The 17578-nt window shown below is 42.6% G+C and overlaps 2 protein-coding genes across 5 annotated transcripts in view; one reads left to right on the forward strand and one right to left on the reverse strand.

Moving 5' to 3' along the window:
- Window positions 1–5217, forward strand: part of rbm25b (RNA binding motif protein 25b) — a 36767-nt gene extending 31550 nt beyond the window's left edge. For 2 of the 4 annotated variants that reach the window (XM_060917856.1, XM_060917858.1), the window contains 4 exons: window positions 81–382; window positions 691–789; window positions 4388–4435; window positions 4521–5217. In XM_060917856.1, coding sequence (XP_060773839.1) covers window positions 81–382; window positions 691–789; window positions 4388–4435; window positions 4521–4613 — 542 coding nt within the window. In that variant the 3' untranslated portion in view covers window positions 4614–5217. Of the gene's footprint in view, window positions 1–80; window positions 383–690; window positions 790–1778; window positions 1833–4387; window positions 4436–4520 lie in introns of all 4 variants that reach the window. The other 2 variants (XR_009654399.1, XM_060917857.1) reach the window with 2 other exon arrangements.
- A 137-nt stretch (window positions 5218–5354) lies between these two features.
- eif2s1b (eukaryotic translation initiation factor 2, subunit 1 alpha b) overlaps window positions 5355–17578 on the reverse strand; it is a 38309-nt gene continuing 26085 nt past the window's right edge. The window contains exons 5-8 of the mRNA XM_060917859.1: window positions 12042–12148; window positions 11747–11844; window positions 5751–5894; window positions 5355–5648 (exon numbers count right to left, since the gene is read on the reverse strand). Of these exons, the coding sequence (XP_060773842.1) occupies window positions 5523–5648; window positions 5751–5894; window positions 11747–11844; window positions 12042–12148 (475 nt within the window). The 3' untranslated portion in view covers window positions 5355–5522. The remainder of the gene's footprint in view (window positions 5649–5750; window positions 5895–11746; window positions 11845–12041; window positions 12149–17578) is intronic.

The following is a 17578-nucleotide window of genomic DNA, read 5'->3' on the forward strand; positions in this document are numbered from 1 at the left end:
GACTGTATGTTCGCAATGTGTGTATGCATAGCCTTCCTTAAGTTTTTTTTTTTTTTCTCTTCTTCTTTTCCCTCTGCAAGGTGCCACAGGCAGCCCTAGCCAGCCAAGTGTGGGCAAACGCAAGAAGCTGGCTGTGGACAGCGTCTTCAATCGCTTCGATGATGACGAAGTGGATGAGGCACCTCGGAAGAGGAAGCTAGTCCCTTTAGATTATGAGGATGAAGACAAAGGCAGCAGTGGAGTCGAGGGTGCTGGAACAGCAGGGGGCAAAGGGGCCAATACAGAGGAGAAACGCAAACACATTAAGACTCTAATCGAGAAAATCCCGACCGCGAAACCTGAGCTTTTCAACTACCCACTTGACTGGTCTGTCGTGGACTCGGTAAGCATAAGCTCCTGTGAATGTAATAAACAGATGTAGGGGTTTAGTTTTATGGGCGTTTTATGTCCATGATTGTCCTGAGGGATGAGCAAGTGAAGGCAATGATCAGTCATGACGACACAAAAAAAGCATTAGTAAACTTTTTTTTTTTTAAATGTATGCCTGCACTTTTAATCATGTTGTAAAAATGATTACAGTCCAATTATGACGCAGGTTGCCCCAGTGATGTAGCGAGGAGTCATTTAATGACCACCTGCATTGTAACCCTTTCGGTATAAACTCAGTTGATCTTGATCCGTCTCTCTCAGACTCTAATGGAGAAGCGCATTCGGCCGTGGATCAATAAGAAGATCGTGGAGTACATCGGAGAGGAGGAAGCCACTCTAGTTGACTTTGTTTGCTCAAAGGTAAAGATCAACATCTGTCATGACAATGGGTGTTGGGAGGATTTGTTGATTTAAGCTGCATTCATGGATCTTTTATCAGATTGCTGATTTCTAATGTTCTTAAGCTCACAATAGCGTAGTCTCCCATAACCTACACACAAAATAGTAACAAATATGCAGAACAGTTAAGCTTGTGGGTTGGCAATGTGGAAGAATGTCTGTGATATTTGAGGATGCTTTTGTAGTATGTTGTATCAGTATTTAGTGCTCAGGTAAAAATCAAACACACACAAAAAGTATGTTCCAATTTAACATGGGTGTATAATGATTCGCCCAATTCGATTTTCCCATTTTTTTTTTAAAATAAATATGAAAATTTCCTCACCATAAAATGCAACCTTTTCCTATCTTTATTAACTTGAATATTCCTTTTGTTAAATTAAAATAATTTTATTTCATCTTCTTAATAACCAAAAATTATTTGCCTACATTTTGCAAAGGTTGGAGTAAAATGTAATAGCCTATTAATTATACTATTCCTTTTATTAAAAAGTAACAACTAGACCTTTTCTTAAACATTTACGCTCATCTTTCCTTTCGGCAATCGGTAAAAAGAGAGCTCTGATTTACTGCTAAATGTATTTGTACAGTTGCGCAGCAGCTCTTTCCAATTTAGACGTTTGTGCTTTCGTGGCATTAGAGCTGTGATACTACTGCCTACAATGAAGTCGCATGTATTCCCGTTTTTTTTTTTTTTTGTTACTGCGCTGTCTAAACCTACAAATTACAGCTAGGAAAAACTTGCACAGCCTGATGATTGCGATTTATTTTTATTTCATTGATTCAAATGTCATAAATTTGTTGCACGATATTGTTACATGCAGTGTTGTAGTCGAGTCAAGTCCAAGACTCCAACCACACTGTTTGATGGTGGCTGTTTTAGTGCCATTAACATTAGTTTGTTCCTGAACACGACATATGAACAGGTGAATGTGCATTTTCTTTGTCAGGGAGCGTGAAGTATTCTGTCAGAGACGGTTGGGAGACGGATGTAAATGCAAAAGGTGTGTTTTTATTAATACAAGTGAAGACATGTAAACAATCCAGAACAGCAGGCAAAATCATAAAACAGGAAACCAAACAAGGAAATAAGGCTTGGTAATGTGTCAGCAACGCAAGTCAATACTTCGTAAAATAAGCGCGTTTTCATATTGGCGTGCGTGCGCAAGAGTCCACCCGAGTCTCGCACGAGATTAGTACAAAATTAATGTAGATATAAATGTGGCAGATCACAGAATCCAGGGACACATGTCGGCCCGGGGGCATTTTGAGTTATTGACAGATTCAGAAAGTACAGTTTCTAAGCTTTCCAATGATGCCTTCCATGTGGAGCTCTGACAATATTTGAAGAATGTGTGGCCTTTTGAAAGTGTATACTTCTTAAAACAGAAAAGGGAGAAAATCGCCCTCAAAGTTTTCCATCTCTGGGTGTAGGGCGGGCACATAATGGTGCTCATTTGCGTGATATTAAGGAAAGCTCTACCCCCTACGAGCTAGCACGATACTACTTTCATGTAAACAAAGATCACCACGTCAATTTTCCTTCCATGCAAAGTATGCCCAACACAATTATGAAGTACAAAAATAAGTCCTAAAGTATACTTTAACGTTTTGTGGTTGAAAAATTACTCACACCGTAAGAAAGAAAGATAGCACGATGATGACACAACTAACACAACACTAGTTTCATGTAAAGCCTCGGTCACAACCGGCGTACAGTACGCGCTCCTACGGCCGGTCTACATGCAAAAAACGCATGGAGAGCGCGCATGAAACGCACGAGAGGGCGCATGTGATGTGCTGATTTTCGAGTCGCAGACCGGCCGCAGAGGTTCGTTGTCATGTCAAACAAACTCTACGGGCGCTTACGTTTTTTTTTTTTCAGGTTGCAAGACAAACTTACGGCCAACGCGTGTCTTTCTCCATGAACAAAAGAAAAACCGCAGCGATTTGGGGAAACGCCAAAAATCACACGGCCAAAAAATCGTACGTCCGGTTGTGACCTAGGCTTAACCAAACCACAACACACTCTGTTACATGCAAAAATAACCACACAGCCTTAGATTAATAAACTTACCCCATCAGAAAGAGAAACGGCGCCTTGCACACACCAATGCCTCCGATGGAATGTAATCCTAGAACGGTCCGTGTATCATCCGATCATTCAAGTATTCCATTCAATCTGGAAAACGAGGTTGTGGTTTTTTTTTTTGCTAGAAATGGTGAGCTCCAATGTAAATACCGTGTGTCTGTTTGCTTCGCGGTGTGTCGGCTCCTCTGCGCTCTGTTTAGTAACTCATTCCATAGTGAAATCACACGCCTGTATGCAGGTTAAGTAGCCATGCGCTCAACTCGGATCATACAGCTGATTCGCGGAAAAAAACAACAAATGACTTAAATCTTCATGTGAATGGCCCATATGGTAATTTAGCCACACCCCCCAGCAGGCTACGGTCCTGACAAAAACGAGACAATTTGCAACAAAAAATGTATGCTTTTCCAACAAAACAATCTATTATCTGAAATACTGATTGCATTCTTCAAGATCTCAACTTGCACATGATGGAAAAAAACAAAAATCACAAATTAAAAAAAAAAAAAGCTTCTTTTGCGATTATCTCGGATTCGTTTTGGCCAACATGTGTCCCTGGATTCTGTGATCTGCCACAAATATGCCATGTTACAAAAAGAGGGACTCGAGTATTACAAGCGTGGTTACATGCCTACTAATCAACCACCTTGTAATTTGAGTAAATGCATTTGTTGATGCTGATACTCGGGGGCAAGTCCTAGGCTACGTTTTTTACATTTACATTACGTCGAATCAGCGGATCATCAGATTAACGTTCTTAAAACGATTCGCGTTTACACTAAAACCGTTAGCCGTGCACACAGCAACACCAATACACGGATACGCTCGGCTCCGCAGGCATCCTGCGCTCCAAATCACTCCGCCCTGAACAGCGAGTGCCCTCTGGAGGGTGCGCACTCCGGCCCTGCGCAGCTCACATAGCGCGCGAGTGAAGTGCACAAGCCACGATTCGGGACTGAGCCGCTGTGTGTGTGATCCCAGCGCATATCACTTACCACTTGCAAGTGGAAGGATGGCAAGCCTAAAGACAATCATAACTACAAATTGGGCAGTATTTTCATACTTTTATACTCTTTAATGAAAGGTGATACAAGGCGGAAGTCCGCGCCGTTTTTCAGCAGTCGCGTCACATGACCAACGCCAGCGAATCAGGAAGGTGGATGTCACAGTGACGTTGTTGTCCAATGACGACGCCAGCTAGAGCTCAGCACAGCGTATTCGCGTATCTCAATGTTTACACAGCACCGGACCAGATACGATCTAGATTGAATACGTGGATGCTGGCGGATTCCTGTTTCCCGGCGGTTTAATGTAAACGGACAGTGCATCCGCGAAGAAAACGAGACAGATACGGTCTAATGTAAACGTAGCCCTAGTCAGGCTACTGCAAACTTTCATAGTGGGGTGTTTTGGTTTTTTTAAATAAATACAACTAGATGTTGATGGATTTCATATTTCTCACAACAGGTGATGGCTCACAGTACACCGCAAGGTATCTTAGATGATGTTGCTATGGTGAGTAAATCTTGCACCACACATGACTCCCCATTTCTAGTTCACCTGCCTGTTAAGCATTTGTGCAACTCCCCCTCCCCCCCAGGTATTGGACGAAGAAGCAGAGGTGTTCATTGTGAAAATGTGGAGGTTATTGATCTATGAAACAGAGGCCAAGAAGATCGGACTCGGCAAATGAACAAGCACTGAACGAGGATCAAAGCTGCGCCTGACTTTCCTGTTCAATCATTTTGGCATGTGAAGAGAGAAACATTCGGGGCAACTCAGTAAAATGTCTGATCCAGCAAACTGATTATTTCCATATATAAATATTGGTTTCCCCCCCCTTCCTTCTCCATCCACCTGTGACTGTTCATTAGTAAGCACTGGACCTGAAACCCCCTTCCCAGCTACTCTCATTCACTGCTAGAGATTCAGGTGAGGTGACTATTTCCTCAGGGCTTGTCTGATGGGTTTCAGCATTTCTTCATCATGGCTGCTTGAAGTATAATTGATTTTGTCTATGAAAGCAGTATCTTATTGTAAGCTACCACCGCCATCTAGGTTCCAGTTTAATTTTTCATTTTGTTGGTAACAGTTGAGTTGTACCAAAGAGTTTATCTCCACAAATGTCTCGGTGATGTTTTACTACCATGGTGAGATGAAATAATTTGGACCCTGCGTTTCGGGAAGTGTCTGGCTTAAATTGATCTTGTGCAATGATGGAAACAGTGGTCTCTGTTTTTGTATGTAGTCATGGATGTTTTCAATAAAGGTAAATTTTTTTTTTTTAGTAAAATGAATTTAGTCTTAAGTGGGTAATGTCATTTTAGCATTGATGTAAGTGCAGTTTTTTGAGAAAGTACGAACCAAAAACCCACAAGTCCCATCAGCTTTAACATGGATTAGCTTTCTGCATAGCTGTCAACTCAACTCAAGATTTAGTTTGTGTATAAATTTTAATTTTTACATTTTTTTTCCTTTTACATCTGTTATTTAACCACTCCATAACATTAGGATACAAAAACAGTTCATACTCTGAATATCTCTGTATCCCCTCTATGAGGGTCTGCCTGCTAGAGCTTCATCTCCTCCCACCCAGAGCTTGTTAATCTTCAGTTTTGGCCTCCATTTCCTCAGCATCATCATCTCCATCCACCTCAGCGTTCTCTCTCTCCAGACGTTCCAGCTGTCGCTGTAGCTCTGTCTCGTCCGTGTCAGTTACCACTTTGGGCTGAAAGCATATGCAGACAGTGATGAAATGAGCAGCTCTGATTCCTCACACTACAACTGCACATGTGTTCAGGTTAATGTCAACTATAGTGATGAGGCAGACCTCCATCTGGACGTTGAAGACGCCTCGTTTCTCCTCAATCTTCTCTTTAATGACAGCCATGGCCTGGTTAAGCATGGAGAGACCCTCGGTCCTTTCCAGAGTGGTGGTGGTCATCACATACCGTGGGGGAGCAATTAAGTTTATCTAAAAAGAAAGATGCCGATTTAATTCATGATGACAAATTAACTCGGTGTCAACTACCACAAGTGCAAGGCAATGCATGTCAAACAATTCACCACCAGACCATTTTTTTTTTTTACCACAATAGATAAGTATGGAAGTGTTCTTTCAATAGCTTGTTGGACAATTGACATTTTCTGTCATGTAAGGGGTAGATAGATGTAAGTGCAGGCAGAGTTTTATTAAAAGCATGCTAGCAAGCAGATCCAAAACAAGTCAGTGGGCAAATGAGGCACGGATAGGATAGAGAGAATATAATACTCTCAGTCCACAAAACAGGTTCAAGGTCTGTTACACCAAAACTCCTTATACATATATGCAGTGTGGGAAACAAGGAATTTTAAGCTGTCTGTCCAAACGACAGGCTAAAGACCTGGAACAACACGGCCGGGACCTGCCTTAGGGCCCCAGAAACTGAAGGGCTTTAGAGATGGCTTCTCAGCTATTTCCAAGCACGTTTTTGTGATATTCAAAGACCAAATTACACTATAAATTAAATAATTTACAAGAAGATTCAAGAAAACAGTAGCGTACAGGTCAGTTCCATTTCTAAGGAAAAAAAAAAATGTTCCAGTTGTTTACAACTTGCTGGTACTCGGATATAGATACTAAAATAACACGAAACAGTCATTGGTGACTATGTTTAGAAGTCTCTAAGAAATTCAGTCATTAACACTACAACTCTTCTTGCATAAGAGTTAAAATTGAGTACGAGATTCCAAGTAACTTTAACAAAACAACTCAAAACTAGACACGGTCATATCATTTGGCATTCAGACAAACAGGAATGAGAAATTGTATTTTCAGCTGAAAATTTAATCAGGGGTCTGGGGGCCATCGGCCCCCAGCCAGGTCCAGGGCGGAGCCTGGACGGGGGTCCAGGGGGCCAAAGGCCCCCGGAAGCTCATGAGTTTTATACATTTTAGACCACTAGAAATGGTCTCAGATTGCTCAGTTGAATAATATTTTCAGATCAAAGAAGCTTGAGCTTTGGACACAAACAAAAATAGTCTCAATAATGCTCAACTAAAAAGAATTTTTAACTTCATGCTAGAATGAAAGGAATGATGAATATAAATTAAACACAAAGACAGAATATTTGACAATCCTGTAAATGTTTGTTACTTTATTAAAGAATGCAGTTACCTCTTTTGCAGTGAACTTGTCTCAACAGAAACACAATTTCCCTGTTGAACAGTTCTCTCAGCTCCCAAAGTCACAATCACATATAACTAGCAACACTAAGTTTTCAACATATTTACAAAGTACTTGTTCTTTTTCTAGGAATGCTTCATTGCAGAGATGTTTTTTTCCTTTTAGCAGCTAATCTGATGAGCCTTTCAGCAGCCTCTCTCTTTTCTGACTACTTGTGAGCCAATCTATCTGAGGTTGATATACCTGAATAAGCGATTCGTTTTCTTTTGTGATAATTTTCACCATTTTGAAGCTCTTATTCGCTGTTACATCCTCAATCTCCGGCCTCGTGGAGCGCCATGTTGAATGAGTAAGAAAGCGAAATGCGAAGAACCAATCAGAACGAAGCTTACATGTGACATTTTGGCCTTTCCTATCTATACTCGTTTACCATTGGTCAAATCGTGATATTTCTCTCTCAACGGCCAATCAAATACAGTGTACGTTCTGAACTGCCGATGTAAACAGAGCCTTGTTCCCGATGGTTGACCGGGTCAACACATACCTAAGCCCCCCTAAATATTTTCTCCTCGGATTTAGACGATTCACAAAAATGACCCCTGGGTTGCTAAAATCTGCACCCTCCAAAGAATGAGTGTCAGAGTCGTATACTTATCAGGGATGAAAGTCTTCCGGAAATCCAGATATTTGACAAAACTCTTAAAGGAACAGTCCACCGTATTTCCATAATGAAATATGCTCTTACCTGAATTGAGACGAGCTGCTCCGTACCTATCCGAGCTTTGCGCGACCTCCCAGTTAGTCAGACGCAGTCCGACGCACTGTCACTCCTGTTAGCAATGTAGCTAGGCTCAGTATGGCCAATGGTATTTTTTGGGGCTGTAGTTAGATGTGACCAAACTCTTCCGCGTTTTTCCTGTTTACATAGGTTTATATGACCAGTGATATGAAAAAAGTTCAGTTACACAAATTGAAACGTAGCGATTTTCTATGCTATGGAAAGTCCGCACTATAATGACAGGCGTACTAACACCTTCTGCGCGCTTCGGCAGCGCATTGATACGGAGCTCAGATATCAATGCGCTGCCGAAGCGCGCAGAAGGTGTTAGTACGCCTGTCATTATAGTGCGGACTTTCCATAGCATAGAAAATCGCTACGTTTCAATTTTTTTAACTGAACTTTTTTCATATCACTGGTCATATAAACCTATGTAAACAGGAAAAACGCGGAAGAGTTTGGTCACATCTAACTACAGCCCCAAAAAATACCATTGGCCATACTGAGCCTAGCTACATTGCTAACAGGAGTGACAGCGCCTGACTAACTGGGAGGTCGCGCAAAGTTCGGATAGGTACGGAGCAGCTCGTCTCAATTCAGGTAAGAGCATATTTCATTATGGAAATACGGTGGACCGTTCCTTTAAATCTCTGGTTTTCCGAATGGAGAAATTTCAGATTTTTCACGTTCCTAGATATGGCGTAATACTTCGCATCATCCTTGCATGGGCGCAGTCCTTAAATAGCCCAAACATAGTTCATTGATTAAAAGACAGGTGTTTTGTTAACGGCGTGCAGGACTGACACCATTCTGTGCAAGCGCAACACAATCGCACTAGAAAGCATGTTCAAGCTGCCAGTGTAGCTGCAGTCTTTTTAGTTGTGAATTACAAGCATTTCCTCGTGCTGTTAATTCGCCATGTCAAAACAAGCAAAACTTTCCTCCTTCTTTCGACGTGAAGAGGTGAACAATATATGTATTTTTCCATCAAAGTTGTATTTTGTGGCTTCGAAGCTAAGTTTTAGTGCCGTTTCTAGAACACATCAAGAAAACGTGGAAGAAACAGCAATAATGGAAGAGCCGGTTTCTAAGCTGCCTAAAACTAGCAATGGTAATTTATTTTTTGTTACATAATGCACTCAGGCTGCCAGTCAGTGTGAGACACACACACCCTGAAAAATCCTAGCTACGCCCCTGATTTATATGAGAAATTTGGTATTCATTGGTGTGTTTAAATTTACAGACAATACGAACTAATGTAAACAATTGGCTTCAACTCGCATAAATCTGAATTGGAAATGTTTAGTTCACTTTAGCTTCTGCAAACGCACAACTCTACTAAAAGATTGATAAATGAGGCTCAGTGTCCCCAACATTGAAACCTGAAAGCTTTAGAAACTCTAACAGACCTTTACTTTTTAACAGGACTGGTTTGGGATTTTGCGGAGTTTACCTTCAACTGTCTGATTTTTTTTCCAAAGTACTGAACTGTGTAGGCAGGAAAATCACCGCGTTTTCTAAATGCACTCCTGAAAGTTACTCATTAACTAGGGGAATTAAATTTGATATTTTTGACATGTTAATCATTAATGTACATGAAAGAAAAAGGCTTAAAAGTTACAACTTGTTTTAGTGAAAATAAGTACTAGAATGCGGGTTTTGCGTGTCGTATTAAAATATTTTCGGGGGACGTTGCCCCCCCATCTTAGTTTGACTTTCAAAAGTTCAGGGTTTTTTTCTTTGCTCCACTTTCATCTCTAACTTATGAATTGGAGAGAGAAAAAAAAAAAAGTTGCACATAACCACTGATTGGCACTTAACACAATATTGAACTCAATCAGATACGGTCAACCCTAAAACACTAGTTTGACTGCATTGTGCAAGAAAAAAAAAAGGGACTATTGAGTGTAGTATTATTGCCTTATTTATTGTGCCACTTGGGGAGATGGAGGTGCCTGTAAATTTTGGCAGAGCTAGGACCTTTGGTGGCCAAGTTACAAATTTTTAAATCCCTGCGCGCTGGAGCTAGGGCTCATGCTAAAGCTTTCCGCGATCGGTGTTTGCTCCTGAGGTCAGATCCCGATTTGTGCCTGTAAATTTTGGTGGGGCTAGGACCATTGGTGGCTGAGCTATGAATTTTGAAGTCGTGCCCGCAAGGGCCCCTGGTTCACAGGCCGTGTTACAACGTATTCACCCAGTGTGAAAATTGGAAGTACATTAGACCCATATCCAGGGTGTCCGCGGATCCTTAAAAAGTCTGATATACAGTATATGGCGTTTAAGGCCTTAAATAGCCTTATATTTTGCTAATATTTCAAAGTGTGGCATTAATTTTCATATGGGTGGCATTAAATTTCATCGGGGCACAAAAATATATATGTTTGTACATTTTTTTCTGTGCTAACGTTGTTCAAACAGCGCACGTCAATGTGTAACAAGATGGCAAAAAGACTGCTCTGTACCTAAAAGTACAGGCGTCACACAACACTTAGGGGGCAGTATTTTCCTTATAGTGTTGTGGGAAGAGACAAAGAAGTGGTTTCTTTAGCGTGGCAGACATGTAGGATGGGGAAGTGCAAGTTTAGGGACAAGTGGCTTGAGGACCAGAAATATAGCGGTTGGTTGTCAAAAGCAACGTCCGAAAATGAAGCTCGGTGTAAACTCTGCAAGAAAGACAAAGTTGGGAACAATGGGCTCTACTGCCCTTGACGCTCACATGAAAGGGGAAAAGCATAAACGCTTTGCCGCCAGTCAGGTAACAACAGTTCCCATGCAGATGTTTGCAGCACCGGTTGCAAACGTTAGCGCAAAGCCCACTTTCCCTTCGGTGCCTACTTCTCCCAGCACAAGTGCCTTCGGTGCTTTTGCCTCGACCGCTACACTTAAGGCTGAAATACTGTGGGTTCTGCAAACGATTGACCGACAACACTCCTACAATTCGAACGAAGACATGGGCACCATCTTCAGGGCAATGTTCCCTGATTCTGAATATGCAAAATCGTTTACTTGTGGGAAAGACAAGATTCTGTTCGTAAACTGGAGATGCACTGATTAAAATATAAATATGCTTTGACCATAATAGCCTAGAGTCTGATTTTTTAAAAATATTTTTTCCCCGCAGTAGTGGTCTTATTTTTAATTCTCACAGGTCTTAAAATGTCCTTAAAAAGTATTATTTTTGGTTATCAGAAATGTGCAGATACCCTGATATCTCTTTACAATTTTTTCGTAGACCATTCTGTTTGATGCTTTTGAAAATACACATGGACAAATGCAAAAAAAAATTTACCGGTAAATGTCTGGCCTTATTTCCCACACTGTACGAGCGAGCGCCAACGCACGTGGACATAACCAGACAACTATCTGATATTCGATGGTAACTAGAGAGTAAAAATGTAAAGTGAAAGCGCTGGTTCACTGCTGTCCACCAGAGTCGCACCATAATAAATGTCGTGGTGTCACAGAAAGGATGTGTTTCTGTAACTGCGATGCGTATCTTGTTATTGGTGTCACGGTCACAGGACAATGCAGCATGAAATACACAACACTACTCGATGATTCATGTGCTATAAGAATACATTCTATTCAGGTTGATTTTGTGCCCTTGATTTGTGCCCTATTTTGCTCATACACTCATCAGGAGCTCTGCTTTTAGGCAGTGACTACATCTCTATATTAGAGAAGCTGCAGGACAGTTAATCGCATGAGGTGAAGTAATTCAGACCTGCGCTATATTTGTTTGACATTTGGCCAAGATGTGTAGCACTAAGGAGAAATACACAGGTTTCCGAATGTAAACCAATACACCTCTCTACTTCAGATTTACACTCACTCACTCATCCCATTCAGCTAGTCAAGGCTCCGGAAAGTCAAGTCACGTTACCTTGATTGGCATGGAGTCTGTGGAGCAGTTCAGTCCAGCCCTCAGCGCGTCTTTAACAGCGTCAATGCCCTCGTATCCGTAACACGCCACCTCGATATCTGATCAGGCCACAAAGTGAGAACGGGGGTTTATTCAGAGTGGTCACACTAGACGACAACTGTTCAGCGAAAGGTTAAAAAGAAATGCTCAATGAATGAGCAAAATGATCATGAAAAACTCTCCAAAAATAAATGCTGTTAGGGTTATAACTGATCACTGCTAAGTGCAAGTTTACATACAGAGATGCTTTCGGTACCTGCTCTGATTTTGACGGCCTGTGGCGTGAGCCGCCTGTTGATGTTGTCGATGAGTACGTTCCTCTCCTCTTCCGTCAGATCCAACCCGTCCAGGATGGAAGGATCACTGACGAGAAGCAAAAAAAAAAAAATGCAGATGTGTACATGTGGTTAAACGCATCTCCAAAACACACAACAAACTCCGATGGCTACATGCGGTTAAATGAGCCAATTTACATTTGAACACCAACTTGATAAGGGGTCATCCATAATTTATCATTATCATGAGTCTACAAAGAGTAAACTTTTGAGCAAACCCCCCCCAAAAGTGTACATTAGCAGACAAAAAAAAAAAAAATGATGGAATAGGAATTCAAAATAAAACCATGTCTTGTATTACTTTTTATTAAAATCAGGACAATGACAGGACAATACAAAAATTCACAAGAGAAGAAAAGAAGACACAAGACGGGTCCAGAAGTTTTCATAGAAAGCAGGCGATTCATTTTTGAAAATTAGGGACTGTCTTTTTAAGGGGAGCTGTTGCCTTTTGACTCCTCATGAACAAGAGGAAATCCATTGTTCATGAGGAGCCCAAAGGAAACAGCTTCCCTTAAAAGAGAGTCACTGTTTTTGCCTCCAGATTAAATGTTGAAAATAAAGAATAAAACGCATTTTGGAGCTGGGGCTGATCGTGCAGGACTTGCATTCTGAAATGGAAGAAAAGAAGACTGACTGGGGGGCGGCACGGTGGTGTAGTGGTTAGCGCTGTCGCCTCACAGCAAGAAGGTCCAGGTTCGAGCCCCGGGGCCGGCGAGGGCCTTTCTGTGTGGAGTTTGCATGTTCTCCCCGTGTCCGCGTGGGTTTCCTCCGGGTGCTCCGGTTTCCCCCACAGTCCAAAGACATGCAGGTTAGGTTAACTGGTGACTCTAAATTGACCGTAGGTGTGAATGTGAATGGTTGTCTATTGCCGCTTTTCCACTACCAACACGGCTGAGTTGGGCTGAGCCGTGCCGTGCTGAGTTGGGCGGAGTCGAGCTGAGCGGGGCTGTTGGAGTTGCATTTCGACTACAACCGCGCTGAACCGTGCTGGCTGGAAGTGGGTGGACACATTGGGTGGAGTTAGCGAAAGTGGGTGGACGTCACGTGATGTCATTAGGCGGCACAAACAGTGACATCAGTGAGCTTTTAAGCGGTAGTTTCACGACCCGGATAGTAAACAATAAACATGGAGGACATTGAGTCGTTAGTGTTGCTGGTCTTGGTGCTGTGGCTTTTTGTCACCGACAACGCCAACAGATACTGGCAAGAGCGTATAGATGAGGCGAGGCGCATAAGGCTTCAGAAATTCTCGTAATTCTCCCGGGTTTACAGTGTTTACAGATCACAGCGTGCTCGCAGGGCACGTGTGGGCATGTGAGGACACTCCTCCTCACCAATCAGTGCACAGGGGAGTGTCTCCTCACGCCCCTAGCCCCACTCGGCTCGGTTTGGCTCGCTTCAGCCCCACTCCAAAACCGTGCGAGTTTTGGGTGCTAAGCAAGGCTGAAGCGAGCTGAGTCGTGCTGTTCTTAGATAGTCGAAACGCGAGCCATGTCGGGCTGAAGTGAGCTGAAGTGAGCTGAAAAAGGGTAGTGGAAAAGGGCCATATATGTCAGCCCTGTGATGACCTGGCGACTTGTCCAGGGTGTACCCCGCCTTTCGCCCGTAGTCAGCTGGGATAGGCTCCAGCTTGCCTGCGACCCTGAAGAACAGGATAAAGCGGCTAGAGATAATGAGATGAGAAGACTGACTGTATAAAATTCAACTGACGCAAGTACAAAATACCCATATGATATCCTACGTACCGTTTTACGACAGAAATAATCCCGAATTGTAAAAGTCGACTTGATTTTTTTCCCCATCCGGACGATCGCTTGCCGGCACAGCTCAGCTTGCTTTGAAACGTTCGTTTTTGATTCTTTCCAAGCAGCCTGTCCTGCCCTAACTGCCTCCTGCCGCTTCTCAGATGAATGCAGGAAACAATAAACGTTTAAAAACTGCTCGTACTCGTTTGAAGGAGTCTTGTGAATAGCGGTATTTCTGCTATTCACAAATTTGTAAATGCGGTCAAAATCTGGGTCAGCCATCGTTGTTGTATTGAAGAAAGAAAGCGTGTAGAGCTAGCTGACAACACCAATGTGGCGCAAAATTTTTAACATGACGGCCGCCGGTTCGCACATTGACGGATCATTTTTTCATTTAAAAAAAAAAAAAGTGTACGCCTGGTCATGAACCCCCTCCCCCCCGCGTACGGTTTGTACGCTTGTGATAATGATGAAAACTATGGATGACCCTCAAGTCTTTGTGCGTTTTGATTTTATTTTTGCCTTTCAAAAGTTAGAGTAAGAAATGTGCTCTGGAAACAGAATTACCACCTCCCTTTTGAAAACAGGGATGGTGTTATCTGTACGTACGGGGGTTTAGTTATTTATATTACTGCTGCTCAAGCTGTTGGCATCATGAAATCACAAACACCAGCATGCTGTCGGAACATAGCTGATTTCGCAGTGGAATGGTCTGAGATTAAGCACCAGCTCGTAATCACTGGTAAAGAGCCACGATGTGTGAACCAGGTACGAGGTGAGCAACTCGCATTCAAAACCATCCAATCTAAACTAAAACTCTGCCTAGAATTAAAGCGAATGTAATGCCCCTAAGCCACACTTTTTTTCCCCCTGTACAAAGCAACAATCATGTTGATTGGCCATGTGTTTTTGAACCACCGCTGATCCCAAAGGCTATAAATTGATGGAAAAATCAATAAGATCAGCCGATTTTCACGGAATCTGCCGAGACTCATCGGAAGATCCCGAAGGGGTGCGTGACGTCACGTGTAACAATCCACGTATCAATTTAGTTCATGTGCGCAGCAGTGGTTAGACCAGTCTTGATATGGAATCACGTTTTGGAGAGAATTCTGATAGTGATTGGGATTCTTATACGTCAGATGAAGGGGCAGATGATTGTCAAGGATATAAATGGTTCTCTTTTCGAGCCCCCAAGACGAGAAACGGATACCAGTTCACAACAGTCTTCCTCTGTAGCACGCACAAGATGGATGGATGGATGGATGTGCAGAACGTGGTGGTTACCTTTCATCATGTTTTCCTGAACAAAACTGAAAACAAATCGAGTTTTGCAATATTGCAATCTGAGAGCATTTAACACGTTTCAGTTAATAATTAATGATAATGACTGCATACGTGCATTTTTCTTCCTGTTAAAGCGCATCAGATATGATAAGATCGGATGTCATGAGCGTGTAAATGTTGCTCATAATCCTGCGTCTGGTGTACTGTCTGTGTGAGAGAGAGAGAGAGAGAGAGAGAGAGATAATGGGGGACTCGACGAACTGTCCGAATATCAGATCAAATGGGGTTTTTTTGCTCCAATAATTCCCATGCGGTCGTTCTGGTGGTGGTAAACACTTGAAGAATCAGATTTATTATTAGTCGGCGACACGAAATCGGCCTGCTTCGTTTGCGCAAACCTCACTCGCTGTCGCTTTAGATTAGTGTCATTTCTTGGAAATTCGTGAACTGAAATGTCCTGCTGTATATGGATTTGAACATCCAAATAGAGCCCTGCACTCCCGCAGGACCCGCGCAAAGCAGTGCGGCGCGGGACAAATTTTGAAAGCTCATTGCGGGCACGAGCGGGCGGGAGAGGTGATAAGCTGCAGTCCCGCTAACTAAAAACGTGTTTAAAATAAAATTTATAAATTAATAATTTATGTCTATCATATATAATTTGTGCTAGATATTTTATTTGGCATTAATAACATTTTAAGATGCCTAAATTTGCGGATGTGGTCTAATCTCGTGTACATTTCCGATTCCTTTCCGCTCTTCCGTGTTTGAGATCTCCGATCATGGCAGAAGAGCAGGAGATAGAGAAGATATTTATGCTCAAATCCACTCAAAGTAGGGGGCGGGGCACCATCACGCTGTGTCTTTAAATTATATTAATTTCTTATAGGCCTACTTGTATTTCCTAGAATGTAAATGTGAGGAGTGACATAAGCTAGTATGTGCAATGTACAATATTCTTAATATCCACTGTAGATTTTGTTAGGTGTGTTGGGTATCTCTGTAAAGCCTCAGCTGCGCATGCCGCCTGGCAACGTGCACCCTCGCTACGTGCGCTAGGTGAAGGATCGGTCAGTGGAGAGCTCAGCTAAGCTCAGCATGTTTAATTCCCCAAGCCAATGACAAGAACTTTCGTGAGAAATAACGCGAACATCTGCATCATGCGGGATTTGCGGGCGGGAGCGGGACAAAATATGGCAGGCGCGGGCGGGACTGAAAATCATAATTCTTTGCGGGAGCGGGACTGCAAATTCTGTCCCGCGCAGACCCCTACATCCAGACACAACGCAGCACCATCGTTATTTTTCTAAGATTCCACAACAATATCCAATTTCAGCGAGTAAGCAAGCACAGAGTCAGATAAACTGAAATGACCCAGATTGCCAGGGTTCCATACGTGACGTCATGTGAGATTAGCCCTAAGGCAAGGCTGCCTTTTTCCAGGATCCGGATGCCGCGATTTATCGATAGTTTTGTGTTTGATAAATCATTTATATTATCTTCCCTCCGCTTTATTAATTAATTTTGGTTGTTACTAATGATGTATTTTCATTTTAAAGCACTGCAATACAACATTACATACACTTTAAAGGGCTGATGACACGAACATGACTCTATGCAATTTCTTAAACTATACAACATGGCAAACATGTTAGATTTCTGTTATAATTACGTGAAAAGAAGCTGTTGTTACGCGAATACCCAACTTTTAATTGCACAGCGCAAGAAAACTGGGTCCGTGGCTCGCGGCCATGTTGTGACGTCAGCGGAAGAACACGCTGCGGTTCACTGGCTGTTCTACTCTGGTTCTACTCAATGGAAATGGCGCATGAAAACGCCGGTGAACTCTCTAGTGCTAGCTCTTCCTCTTCTGGGAGTCTAGAATTGTGTTGATCTCTTCCGAATAGAATCTATGATAGCCTACCCTCTTTACCCTTTGCCTCTCGTTGCTAGGCGGCAGTTACATGAAAGCTGCAAGCTTTCACAAGCAAATACATGACTGATATCACGCCGACTTTATGATTACATTTATGATTATCATGTAGAATCTATAGCTCTACGTACCTTTATCTTATGTCATTTCACAACACATGTTCTGACAGGAGGACTGTCTTTGGATCCGGCATAGCTACTAGTAGACCCCCTCCGGAATACTGGCAGTGTTGCCAGATTGGGAGATTTCCCTCCCAGTTGGGCGGTTTCAAGTGCATTTTGGTGGGTTTTGAACATATTTCGGGCTGGAAAACGTCAGCAGTATCTGTTGCCAGATACTGCTGACGTTTTCCAGCCCGAAATATGTTCAAAACCCACCAAAATGCACTTGAAACCGCCCAACTGGGCAGGAAACCTCCCAATCTGGCAACACTGTGTAGGCACTGCTGATGGTAGCAGCACACGTTTGTGCTGAACTGAACACCCAAGAGATT

The sequence above is a fragment of the Neoarius graeffei genome, chromosome 3, assembly GCF_027579695.1.
Source record: "Neoarius graeffei isolate fNeoGra1 chromosome 3, fNeoGra1.pri, whole genome shotgun sequence".
Classification (NCBI taxonomy): Eukaryota; Metazoa; Chordata; class Actinopteri; order Siluriformes; family Ariidae; genus Neoarius; species Neoarius graeffei.